General features: G+C 43.5%; 1 protein-coding gene across 1 annotated transcript in view; it reads left to right on the forward strand.

Moving 5' to 3' along the window:
- Positions 1–14,125, forward strand: part of cbfa2t3 (CBFA2/RUNX1 partner transcriptional co-repressor 3) — a gene marked incomplete at both ends in the record, with an annotated part of 33,354 nt that overhangs the window by 17,121 nt on the left and 2,108 nt on the right. The window contains 3 exons of the mRNA XM_080729845.1: positions 1,576–1,661; positions 7,082–7,322; positions 8,312–8,380. Coding sequence (XP_080585971.1) covers positions 1,576–1,661; positions 7,082–7,322; positions 8,312–8,380 — 396 coding nt within the window. The remainder of the gene's footprint in view (positions 1–1,575; positions 1,662–7,081; positions 7,323–8,311; positions 8,381–14,125) is intronic.

Below are 14,125 nucleotides of genomic sequence, written 5' to 3' on the forward strand. Positions count from 1 at the left end.
TCCAGAACCAAGAACTTTCAAGAACCTGTGAAGTTCCGCTTACGTTTCCATATAACCAGAACTAACTGGGAAGGTCCCAAAAAATAGCAGCAGCGCTGGCTCCACCCATAGGTTCCCAGAACTCAAGTTTAGTTCTACCTCAGGAGCAGGACTGAAAAAAGGTTCCAGGAACCTCGCCTGAAACCGGGCCGTGTGCAATGGAAACAAAACCAGAACCAAAAAAAAATAGGTTCAGGTTCCTGAAAGTTCTGGTTCCACCTTGCAGTGGAAAGGGGGCTTATGTCCCCTTACTACAAGGGAAGAGTAAAATGCACTGAGACATCATTAACTAGGCTCCATCACTATATTTGGATAGAGTCCAGTTATGTTCTTTATTACTAAGTAACCTTTCCTCCACAACACTTTGGCTTGCTTTATCTCTGTCATACTTTCAGCCAGAAGCTTTGTTAAAACTTTTAAACGTTTGTCTTCTTTGGGTATAGAGGTGCCTGTTTGAAAAAAATTCTATGCTTTCGGAAATATTTAACTTTTAGAAACTTTACACTTACACGTGGTGGGGTCCAGGGAACCCCAAGCGTTCCTTGGGGGGGTTCCGAAAGGAACCTTTTAGGTGTGTTACTCTGAGAGTGTACAAATGGAACCATGGGTTCCATTTGTACACTCTCAGAGTTAGAATGACTACACTAGTACTTCCACTACTTCAGTCATGTGTGACGCACCATGCAGCCATGCAATGGTTCTCAACCTGTGGGTCGGGTCCCCAAATAATTTTGGGGGTCCTCAGATGATTAACTTAATGTGCAACATTGTTTTCTCACTCAACAGTAAACAAACAAACATACAGTTTAAGTGTATAGAGGGTATATGCACATTTCTAAAGTGACAAATGAAGGACTTTTTAATACATCTAAAATGACAAAAAAAAAATAACAATATTTGTATTGGTACATATTTAAAGAACAAGACATATACATTACACTCTGACACATCACCCCCCCCTCCCTCCACCCCCCTCCCACAAAGTTACAATACAATTATGAAGCAAAAGACAAACAAACAAATACAAAAAAAACAAGAAAACAGAAAAAACAAGACACTGGTGTGTATCCGCGATCAACACTTTTGTGACACTGAGTCACTAACCACGATTCTATTCCCTCTCCCCCTCCCCCTCCTGTTGCAGTAGATTACCAACATTTGTATCATTTTGTAAATTAAACATTGGCCAAATTGTCAAATATTAGAGGCAGAAATTGTGAAAATAGCAGATCTTGAACGCCTCGCCTCGGCATTGTGAGCATGTAGATCAGCTATTTTCACAATAGAACCGTGTTGTACAAAATGTAATGCCTCAACTCTTAGTGCTTGTCAGGGTGGGGGGGTCCCCAGTTAAAATATGATTATTTTGGGGGTCACGGCCTGAAAAGGTTGAGAACCACTGGTTTAATGGAACTTACAGTGTTTTGCTGCTGAGTAATATCCTCAGTGTTCATTCACTGTAACAATCCGAGCCCTTAAAATGATTGTGAGGGTTTTGTCTAACAGAGATGCTGTGCGCATGTGTTTGCATTGCAGCGGTTCACGGAGCGCGCCAGGAGGAAGTGATCGATCACCGCCTGACCGACCGGGAGTGGGCAGAGGAGTGGAAGCATCTTGATAATGTACGCATCAGCGGGGTAGCTACGCTTTTCTTTAACACTGACTCCTTTATTTTGTTCCTAAAGACACAAGTCCCTTTGTGCTGTGCACAGGAGCAGAAAGCACGGCTGAAGTATACTGTAGGCAACGGTGGACAAAGTACTCAACCCCTGATACTTGAGTTAAAGTATTGATACTCCTGGTCAAATATTACTCAGCTTCAATTGCACTTACAAAGTACAAAATACAAACACACGTTTCTTTTTCATATCAATGCATTGCTGCATTATCATTTAGACCCCTCCCCCATTTGTTTAAATATTTCCCAGAAATCTTAAAAATATATTCATAAATGAGAATATTAGTAAGAATAGCAGTTTCTTTTTTCCCTTTTTTTTTTGGTACTATATTTGAAAAAGGTTTATAAGTGGTTAATTTATCATTCTTTTCCCCTTCCTAGAAATGTTGTGGACTATGGGGTCAAGCGTACAATAATTGTGAAAGTCATTGTTGCGACCGAAGGTCTCAGTATACCATGAGAAATGTCGCAGCTTGTCTCCGTCTGTCTGTCTGTCTGTGTCAGTCAGTCAGTCAGTACACATCTTTACAGTCTATTGGTTCCCTTGTCACTGTGACATCTCTCTGACGTCACTGTGATGTCAGGGGAACCACTCTTAACAGAATGGGTTTGCTGCTCTGACATCACGCTCTGGCTTCATGTCCATTTTATGCCCATATATAGTCGACAATGTGATGCAGAACATGCCCATATATGGGCATTCCCAGATCACACTTGCAAATTAATTACATCCATCTATGACCATGGAGATCCCTTTCCCGATGTCATCAATATTAACTCATTCCCCGCCTCCCCCGATAGTCCCGAGAAAATCCCAATGTCGTTCCCCGCCAGGCCCGATAGTCCCGAGAATTTGCTTTTATATAATGTAATGTTTAATTACACTCTCCCCCAGCTCGTGACAAATTTTTATCCTTTTATCTTACAGAGAACCTAAAATATCACACATCAAAGTAAGTGTGTTTGAAAAAAAGACTGTAATAATGTATAAATTGCAATACAAATGCATATAAATCTCCCCATAACCCACAGTGAACTGGCACAGTGACGCATTTTGCGCACACAAGGCTGGCGGAAAAAAAAGAGAAGAAAAAAAAAGTGTGAGAACAGCTGTGTGTGTGTGTGTGTGTGTGTGTGTGTGTGTGTGTGTGTGTGTGTGTGTGTGTGTGTGTGTGTGTGTGTGTGTGTGTGTGTGTGTGTGTGTGAACATCTCTTAGCTGGCTGGTGGTCCACGGACCACTGTCTGTTTCAGTGGTCCCCCTGTCCTGATCAGCACAGTGCTATCAGAGTCTCTGATTCAGAGATCTGTCCCTCTCTCTCTCTCTCTCTCTCTCTCTCTAGATACAAAATAATTATCGCCAATTCGCCATATAAATGCTTCTAAAACATACCTGAGAATGATGATGGTTGATTAGAATCCACAGGTTATAATCCATATATCCAGGCTATAATATATTGTTTTGTAATGGTCCACAAGCAGCCAAGCAGGCCATTGGCGCCAGGCGGTCCTTTGCAAAGGGGGGTCCCTGGTCGGCTTTCTAACAGGGGGTCCGCGGGCCCAACGCTTCGCTCCGCAGAGCAGTGGGAACACGATAATCAACTCTTACAAAATCAATCAATAAAACTGCCCGATTACATAAAGTTCACGACGCGATCCAGTTGAGTCAGAGACAAGTGAAGTGGTCCCTGGAAGGGGGTCCGTCCTCTCATTACCCTGCCTGGTCTCCAGCCAACACTTCTCACGGACCACCACCAAAACGCCCACGCTCCCCCACCACGCTCCTCCCAAAAAGCAAGAGATCAACTAGTGTCGTTACTAACGAGCAAAGACGCAGAGGAGCTGTTTAGCAGGGCAGTGCAGAGGATTTTTTTAGGGGCAGGGGGAGACATTTTTCCAACATGTCCTAGAATGTGAAAATAGCAGATCTACAAGCTCGACTTTGATTGATTGATTGAAGACTTTATTAGAAGTTTGCATAGGAAAAGGTACAGTTTCATGACGGTACAGTTCACTGGTACAAGGTCTACTAAAAGGAGATCCATGAAAAGACTAAGCTTATTTCCACTGGAAACCATTGAAGTATCTCATATCAAATTGAATGACAAGCTCTCAATGTGTCACAGTCTCAGAGCGATGTGTTGAGCTTGTAGAGCTTGTAGATCTGCTATTTTCACATTCTAGGACATGTTAGAAAAAAGACTCATGCCCCCTTTTATGTCTATTTGTGTGTGTGCACCTGTACAGAGCAAAAGACAACCAGCAGACACACAGAGACAGAGAGAAAGCGCCCCCAAGTGGGGGCTCACAGAAATACTCACAGAAATACTGCAATATAGTATGTGAGTTTTTTGGTCAGATATAGCCAATAAAAATATTTTTCTCTGCATTTTTCTAAACAGAAAATTCTAAAAATAAATCCTATTACATAATTACATTAGTACACTTATCTGATAATGCCTGAAGCCATAAAGACACATCTCAAGTGAGTTATCCACTTGAAAACAGATCATTCACAAAAAGGTCAATAACTCCAATTATTTTGAATTTCCACCTGGATTTTGAAAAAACAAGGGGTTTGAAATGGCCAAAACTCTAGATTGCTACATCGTACATACAAAAAAATATTTTTTGGAGAGACTAGAGGATGTCCTCTTTTAATCCATGCACTGTATGACATTTTCGTGCAAACAGGGAATTTAGGAAAAATGTCTAAATATGAAGAAAATGCTTAAACAAAATGGCAGGGGAGCCTACAGTGAATGTTAAAATGGCGGTCAATGTGTTAAGGGCATATCTGGGAATGCCCATATTTGGTAATGCCCATATACAGTATGGGCATGTTCTGCCAATCTCAACAGGCACTGTTGACATTGGGTTACTGGTCCGATATACATCACTGGCCAGATAGCCACTTACTAGTAAGTAACCAAAAATACTTGAGTAAAGTTCATTAAAAAAACGTAAGTAATGGATTAGTAGATTACTGTCTACAAGTGACAGTAGGTTTTAGTGCTACAGAGATGACGTGCGGACGAGGGCAGGAGTTGTTGACAAAACCAGAAACCTCAGCGCCTGACTTTAGGATTTGATGGACAGCTGACCTTAATAGATCTGCACCGACGTGATGAATAAACCAAACCAAACCTCTCTTGTCTCCTGAACATGCGCATACAAGGTGTAGTTGGACCCATCTCAGCCTAGGGCACACACACACACACACACACACACACACACACACACACACACACACACACACACACACACACACACACACACACACACACACACACACACACACACACACACACACACACACACGCAGGGCCCCAGATGGAGCTCAGGACCCAGTAGAGAGAGCAGCTCCAGCTGGGGAGAGCAGCTGAGACAAGGGTTTCAGTCATGGAGGGAACTGGCCTGGCCTGGACCCCTGCCAAATTAGAAACACTTCAGTGAAATAAATATAGCTAACTCACTGCGCATACAGGAGAGAGAGAGAGAGAGAGAGAGAGAGAGAGAGAGACGAAGGGTGAATACAAGGAAAGATATGGACTTAATGCAGAGCATGACAAACCAATTTAACCGAACCAGAGGAGAATGGAAACATTATGAAGGGGTGGAAAATAAAAACCCCAACACAGTGTTTAAAAAGGAAGAAAGGGAAGGAGACGAGAGAGAGACTTAAGGCGGTTTAACAGGCAAAGCTTGGAGCAGAAGGGTGGAAGGAATCGGTTCGTTTTTTGCTTTTTTTTTTTTTTTCATCAGTAGCCCAGCTGTTACATTGCCATTGTTATGCCGCACTTCAATAGAAGCACACACACACACACACACACACACACACACACACACACACACACACACACACACACACACACACACACACACACACACACACACACACACACACACGCTCACACACACACGCTCACACACACACGCGCACATCATACACGCTAACATACAAAACAAAAGACACACATTCTCTTGTTTATATCCACCCACCTACAGTAACACAGTGCTTCTATTCAGTGCTCTGTACACAGTAAAAAGAAACTCAGTGTATTTAATTTAAGTAGTGTACAAATGTAACAAAAATGTAAGTAAATGTCACCAAAGGGACCTATAAAGGTTACTCTTGTAAGTCTTGGAGTTCCAAATGGATAAATGAACACTGAGAAGCTTTACTGTGTAGAAGGACGTTCATATTGATGTGTTGTGATGAAGCCTGCCTGTAGCTTAGAGCAGTGGTTCTCAACCTGTGGGTCGGGACCCCCAGGTGTCCAGCCTGAAAAGGTTGAGAACCACTGGCTTAAAGGTCAGGCTGGAGGGGGGGGGGGGGACTTGGGTTAAAATCCAGGTGGTTAGTAGTTGCAGATGTAACTGTTTATCATCACCAGCAAACTGCAGTTTTCACTTGTCTGTTTGTTGAGGTGAAGGAGAGGGGAGGGGGGGGACCTTTCACTTCTGTTTTCCTTTGTCATGTGACTGTGGGTGATGGCTGATTTAAACAGGACTTCTCAGAGTGTGGTCTGGGGACCCCCAGCGGTCCTCATGAGATGAGGGTTCGTGGCGAAAATACATGTGAAATTGGCGTCCTTGATGTGAAAAAGTTTGAGAACCACGTCTTTTAAAAAGGTCACACCCAGATCGGTGTCCCAATTAAATTTGGACTCGGGCCGGGTGTGACTGCTTAAATCAGCCATCACCCACACCACAGTGACGGTAGAGGCGACGTGCCGCGCGTCATCCGAACCTCGCTCCTGTCCCTTCTGTCCAGGGGTGTTGCACCAAATTCTGGGCCCTGGGTACAAGGATTCACTGCGGGCCCCCATGAATGTTATTCATAGGTGGAGGGGGTTTAATCCATTTAGACTGGGAACGCATTATTACGTATTATTTTTGTGTTTTAACTATTGAAAAATAGCAGATATACAAGCTCACAGCGCGGCACCGAGTGCCGTGCTGCAAGCTATTTTTAAATCATGAAAATGTGTGCATGTGTCAGTGGTGCTCAAACCTTTTCGTGTGAAGGACCCCCAAAATGATATGTATTTGGCCACGGACCCCCCCATCTCAAAATATTTAGTTCCAGGGACCCCCCCCCAGAACTAAAATTTGAGTTACAATTGTTCGCTTAAAAAATACATATATTCAAAGATTTGCACACATTTTCACGACTTTTCAAAAATAGCAGATCTACAAGCTCGCACCGCGGCACTCGGTGCCGCGCTGTGAGCTTGTAGATTTGCTATTTTTCAATAGCAAAAGTATAAAATAATTAAGGCCCCTCCACCTTGGGCCCTAGTAACTCAGTCCCACTTTTCCCCCCCTTGTGACGCCACCGCCTGTCCCTTCTGTCCCCGCAGCTGTTGAACTGCATCATGGACATGGTGGAGAAGACGCGGCGCTCGCTGACGGTGCTGCGGCGCTGCCAGGAGGCCGACCGCGAGGAGATGAACCACTGGATACGGCGCTACAGCGACGTGGAGGAGATGAAAAAAGGTGGGAGCAACGGACAGCAACATCGCCCTCCTCCTCCTCCTCCTCTCCCTCCTGCTCCTCACCACAACTCCAACACAGCTAACAGCAGCGAGCCTCAGAACATAGGTACAGAAAAGAAAGACGCTGCTGCTGAAAAATCACTACGAATCCACAGACACGCAGGCACGTGCACACATATAGATCAAAGGGGGCTCGAGCCCCTGCCCTTTTATACATCTGTAAAAAGTGCCCTCTCCATCCAGACCATGAATGCAATTTTTACTGTGGTGAAAGAAATGCAAATGCCCTCTTTCAATGCCATACCTTATGTTGAAAGAATTGTGTAGAAATCCATGCCGTTATGCCACATCTCCAGTATTGTGTGGTATCACGCCCCGATAATAGCCGACCTCCACTGCGACGAGGTTGTGAGCTTGGAGGTCTGCTATTTTTGATATTTCTGCTAAAAGGCCCTTTTAGAAATTTCAACCCCTCATCTTCTCTGCACGTCCCTGACAGACAGAAAGACGCTTTGCTCACCTGAGCAAAACATTCTGGTCGTAGTGGGAGTGGGGGTCCGTTTGATTATGCTCAAAAGAGTTATCCCATGATGCCTTGAATTCAGGGAGAGTTTTTTGTTTATCTCGCATGCCCTTAATACGCGAATGAAGAAGAATGAACTGTTGAAACGCACCTGCATGCCCAGCCATGCTCCTTGTTAGCATATGAGACTGTTTGTCCGGAACAAGTAGTCCGTTTTGAGCGAAAACTTGTGTATTTTGGAAGTACCGAGCATACAACTGGATACATAAGAATTTGATTACTGATGCGTTGTTGAGTTATTTTTTATATCGTTTTGCTGTTGTTGAATCTGGCCTCCTATTAACTGCAATTCATCAAGTATTGCTGACAGTTTATGACTTTCAGCCCCTCACAATTGAACCACTTTCAACCTGGAATCCCTATTAGGTCATTTTTTATTTTCTTTCTCCCAAAAATAGCCGATCTCACAGTCACAACACGTTGCATCGCAACACGTTCTGAGCCTATAGATCGGCTATTTTCGCCACTCAACAGTCATACAATTTGTGTGTTTCTGTGTGTGCATTTTTCAGAGATCCACCGAGACTTCTTGCACAGGCCTGCCTCAGGATACCTGCCTGAAGAGATCTGGAGGAAAGCTGGTAAGAGTCACCACCACGCTCCCCTGTTATGTACTGTATTGTCCTCTGCATGGTTCACATGCATAGAGTAGCGCTATCTAGGGATGGGACCATATGAACATTTCATGTCACGATTATTGTGACAAAAAACGCCTTAAATCGCGATTTACGATATTATCACGATAATCAAAATCCATTATCCTGGGGCGGAACTTTTGACAAAAAATTGCGTTGTGACGTGTTGTGAGCTTGTAGATCGGCTATTTTTTGGCAAAGACATTTGATAGACTGGGAAAAAAAAGACTGTATCAAGCACGTATATTATTAGTACCTTTTACCAATTATTGAGGGTTTAAGTGGTGCCGGATATGCAGCTCAGTGCATGTGCGCAGTGCATGACGGAGGACAATATCACGATAAATTTAATCTCCACGATACAATTATCGTGAGTGTTTTTTATCACTATAAACGATAATATCGCGTATCGTCCCATCCCTAGCTCTATCTGAAGAAAAGGGTCTCATTTACATTGACCATTGTACGCACAAAAAAACTAATTCGACGGGCGAATGTGCACACCAGTACAGTAACTCTGACAAGTGTGGAGACAGAGGGAATTAGCAACACTGACAGAAATGTAGTGAAATGCTGTGAAGCTAAACCTCCTAACTGACCCTTCTCACACAATTAATTCCTCTCCCTATCAAATCACACAGCCTTCTATTAGACTTATAAAGCAAAGCATTTTGTTGTATGTGATCGTGCAAATATGGTTCTGACAAACGTAGCTCGATGGCCTGGCTCAACCCACGATTACTTTATGCTGAGACACAGCAGTGAAGGCAACGGACGTCATACTGGACTAGTGTCTGATGGCTGGCTTCTTGATAAAGTTACTACTCATTATAGCAGGGGTCTTCAACAGGGGGTCCGGGACCCCAAGGGGTCCTCCAAATCTTCCAATCCTTTTTATATTAACAACTAGTGTCCATATTCTGAGAACTGTAGCCAAAAATAGCAGCGCGAGCCCGTGTAAGCTTGTAGATCGGCTATTTTTGGCAGTAGAGGGGAAAAAGAGCAGACTATGTACAGAGTAAAAGGTCACGTTTATTAGGTAATGACGGCTCAAGTGGTTAAATGTCTGAAAACACATGAATCCAAAATACACTGATGATTGTGCCGTCAAACGATGAAACTATATGGAATCTATGAAAAGGTTGTGGGGGTCCCTGCTTCATCTCTCTATCAACTAAGGGCTCCTTAGCCTGAAAACGTTGAAGACCCCTGCATTATAGTCATTTTTACCGGCTTTTTAACTAAAGAAGTCAGCTCTTGTCTTATTTAACCACTGCTTCACACTGGTTTCAGTTGTATGGATCTGCTCAAATGTGCATGAGTCCTTATGGTTAATTGTGGAAGTTAAGAAGGCAGTTTATAAAGGGACTGGGAAAGTATCGTGCGGGTACTGTATGCGTGTGCGTGGTCTTATAAATCAGGGCAGGCATGCATGTGCACAGTTTTATAAATCTTTTTTTTTTTTTTCATGTAAACTTTTAGTATGGAATCCACGCACAGTTTTATAAATGACGCCCCAGAAGCCTAATATCTTCCTTGGGCCGAGGGGAATACTCCTTAGAGCTGAGCAGTAAATGTTTGGCTTCCCACCACACATATATGCACGCACGCACACACGCGCGCAAGCACACATGCGCGCACACATGCACGCACACACACATGCACACACCCACCCACCCGCACGCACGCATGCATGCAAGTGCACACACACACACACACACACATACACACATACACACATACACACATGCACGCACGCACGCACGCAGGCACGCAGGCACGCACGCACGCACACGCACACACGCACACACACACGCACACTACCTGAGGCAGAGACAGAACAGAGGCCTTGCAGTTTGCAGGTCCATAAGGCCAGAGGATTGGAGGCCCTCTGAGTCATTAGGGCTAAACACTCTCCATCTGTCACCACTATGAAAGGCCACTGCGGTTAAACCTGCAGTGAAAATGCAGTCACCTGGCCCGAGGGCAGGCCACAGCAGCACAGCACAAGGCTGGTGGTGTCCCAGCATTATAACTGGATTCTACTGGAATCAGAAAGACGGAAACCCCTGACTTCATACTCCTTTTCATTGTGACAGCTATTGGGTAATGTCGGTTACAGTGGTATCCTGTAGGGCTGGGGAAGTATGGATTTTGAGTTATCGTGGTAAGAAATCAAAATATAATACCAACAATATGGCGGTATCTCCCAAAAAAGAGTACCAGAGTGGTTTTGAATTTTAAAAAGAAAAAAAGAAAATTGCTCCAACAAAACTGTGGGTTTTATTAGTATTGAACCAATGAAAAGCATTAACAAGATCTTGTGACCAAATAATAACTACACTGGAACCATGGGAACACAGGTTCTTTTTTCCATTTTCTGAAAAGTCACAATTTTGGACATACAAGGATTCCAATACCCCACAGTGACGATATTGTATGGCATATATTGTTAGCCCAGCTCAGCTCTGGTCCATGCCCCGGTCCCAGCACTATTATATTGCAGTCATCCACCAATACCCGACCTACAGTACATGTTGCTGCTGTATGCAAAATACTGTGCTGCATTTTCACCTGCAGAAAAAAACCCAACGCTCTTTTAATTGCAGTTGTCTTTCATCCAGGTACCACCAGCATCCCGCTCTCCCCAGCACTAAAGCACCTCCAAAACAAGCAGGGTGAGTCACGCACACCTCACCTCACCTCCTACCATCTCGCCACTAGGACTGCACAATGTATAGGAAGGGTTTTGTCATCGCAATATCAACATGCACAACAATATCGTTGTTGTCGGGTGGAAACCTTGTATGTCCAAAACCGTTCGTTTTGCATCTATCATTTCTAAAACTATTTAAACATTGAAAATAGACGATCTACAAGCACACAACGCCTCGCAACGTGAGGCGTTGTGTGCTTGTAGGTCTGCTATTTTCACTAGTTTTGTGCGACAGTCTTGTATGATGAAGCAGGGCTTCACTTTACGAAAAGACATACACATTTGAAACTACAATACAAGGTTTCTGCCCGACAGTGACGATATGCTGTACGGATCACAGCTGCTTGAAATGCAATAATGGCCAACATTTGGCCAATCACTTGGAGCCCTACTGATTATTTTACTGGTTTTCAGCGTTTTATTAATTTCAACAATTAATCAGGTTAAACAGACAAACCGATTTAAACGATTTAAGTTGTTTGTTGATGTATAAGGAGGTGAGGGGACTTGCTTCTCGATTATTCGGTTTGAAGTCTGTTATTGGTTCTTCTAAACATCGTTTTTTATATATTTTCAGTTAATTGCCTAGCTCTAGTGTGATGCCATCTCTCTCTCTGTATAAATGGGGTTTATCTCAGCAGCCAGCTATAGTTTGTATGGAGGAAGCTGTTGCACCTCTTCATATTAATTGATGCTAGTCACGTACTCTCTGTCTGGTTCAGGTGAAGAGACTCTGGTGCGTTTGGGAAATAAGATCAGAAGTGTGAAAAAGCGGACAGAAACGCACATTCCCCGTGGAATTAAAACGTTAATATTGCTGCCCCGTGTTTTCCATTAAGTGCTAATTGCCCTGGCATCTGCTATGCAGTCTCCTTGATAAGAATTAATTAAATTTGCCAACTAATCTTAGTGCTGCATGTATTAGCCCTGATAGCTGAGAAGCTTAGGGTGGTGCAGATACTAGTGATGTGTGAGGGGGTGTGGGGCAATAATACAAGGAGAAAAAAGGAGAAATCAAATAAAGGATGATGGTAAAGACAGGGTGTGTGTGAAGTGATGGTGTATGTGGTGGTGGTGGTGGGGGGGGGTCGACAGAATACCAACTACTTCAGCAGAACACGAGGAGAATATCTGGCTCATCTCTCACACGTGCACACACACACACACACACACACACACACACACACACACACACACACACACACACACACACACACACACGCTGCCTTCTTCTCGACACAAGTTTGAGACAACTGGGCGAGTGCCAAACTGCACGAGTTCACTCATTCACACGGACAGACTCACAGATGGAGAGAACAGTATCTCTCAAGTCTCTTAAATGTCATGACTGCTGGGACAAAAGTTTTCTTGGCATGAAAGCCTCTTGTGGTCGTGACATATCAATTTAGTAATTGTCTTCTTGGCATAATTCTAAACCTTGTAAATGTAGCAGCCCCTTTCTCCACAGTATTCTCTAGAGCTCTGTGCGGTATGGAAAGTGTACGCTTTTGTTTTGTTTTTCCTGGGAGGGGAGCGAGGAAACAGGGGTGTCACAAGGGGGGGAGGGGGGAGTGGGACTGAGTTACTAGGGCCCAAAGTGGGGGGGCCTTAATTATTCTATACTTTAGCTATTGAAAAAAAGCAGAGCTCGCAGCAATCTGCGAAAAGCAGAGCTCGCAGCAATCTGCTATTTTTGAAAAGTCGTGAAAATGTGCGCACATCTTTGAATATGTGTATTTTCTAAGAGAACTTTTGTAACTCAACTTTTGCTTCTGGGGGGTCCCTGGAACTAAATATTTTGAGATGGGGGTCCGTGGCCAAATACACATCATTTCCTTCACATGAAAAAGTATGATCATCACACACTGACATAGAAACATAGGTTAAAAAAAAAAAAAAACCTTAGAGGATTTGAAATATTCAAAGACTTATTTTCACAAAAATATACAAGCTCACAGCACTGTGAGCTTGTATATCTGCTATTTTTCAACAGTTAAAGCACAAAATTTGAGTGAATCCTTGTACCCAGGGCCCAGAATTTGGTGCGACACCCCTGCGAGGAAAGACGGCAAACCACAATCACTCCTGCCTTTTTATTGAGCGTTGGGGGCTCTGGAAATTCCTATTTTAGACTGCCATCTGTAAAGGAGTCCGCGCACCTGCCTGTTCTAAAAACACAGCCTCCTCACTCATGTACTTGCTGGCATTTGTAGAACAAAAGGCCACAGGCTAACGTCTCCTTCACGGGAACTCCTGCCGTGACGATATACATCACTGATGGGGGGAGGCAATTCAGTGTCTTCCCTTTTAAGTGTTTTATTTATATTGTTATCCAATTGACTTATTCTAATGGCGGGGAGGGCGATTCATGAACAGTGGGGAATCCCAGACCACTGGGTTAATATTGAAGTTGGTGAACAAAGTTTGGAGACATCTGCTGTTGTCAGCAGTGAAAATGATTGCTGAGAGACGTGTTTGAATTAATTATTCAAGTCTGTCTGCTGTCTTTTTCTGACAGAAGGTTCTAAATCTTGGATGATGTACATCTGTTAGCTGAGATACAACAAGCCAAAAGCTTATGCTTACTTTATACTGCGTTGCATGGCGGTGTCGCGTAGCCAAAATGATAAGTCACGTTGTGAGCTTGTAGATTTGCTATTTTCCCACAACACCATCATACGACAAAGTCAAAACCCACCTCTTCAAGATAGCCTATCCCAGCTGAGGTCTGGCAATGATACCTCCCTAGTCCTTGGTTGACTTTTATATTTTTAATTGTTGTATTTACTTATTTTGAAATTAATAAAGCAGTTTTTTCCTTTCTTTGTAATGCGCTTTGGGTACTTAGAAAAGCGCTATATAAATCCAAGCTATTATTATTATTAATAAATCAAGCTTTAGAGAGACTCAATTTAGGAGGACACAGGGGACAGAATAGGAGTGGTTTTCAGCAATGGTTCTCAAAATGGTGTCCC

The sequence above is a fragment of the Nannobrachium achirus genome, assembly GCF_963921795.1.
Source record: "Nannobrachium achirus genome assembly, chromosome: 7".
Classification (NCBI taxonomy): Eukaryota; Metazoa; Chordata; class Actinopteri; order Myctophiformes; family Myctophidae; genus Nannobrachium; species Nannobrachium achirus.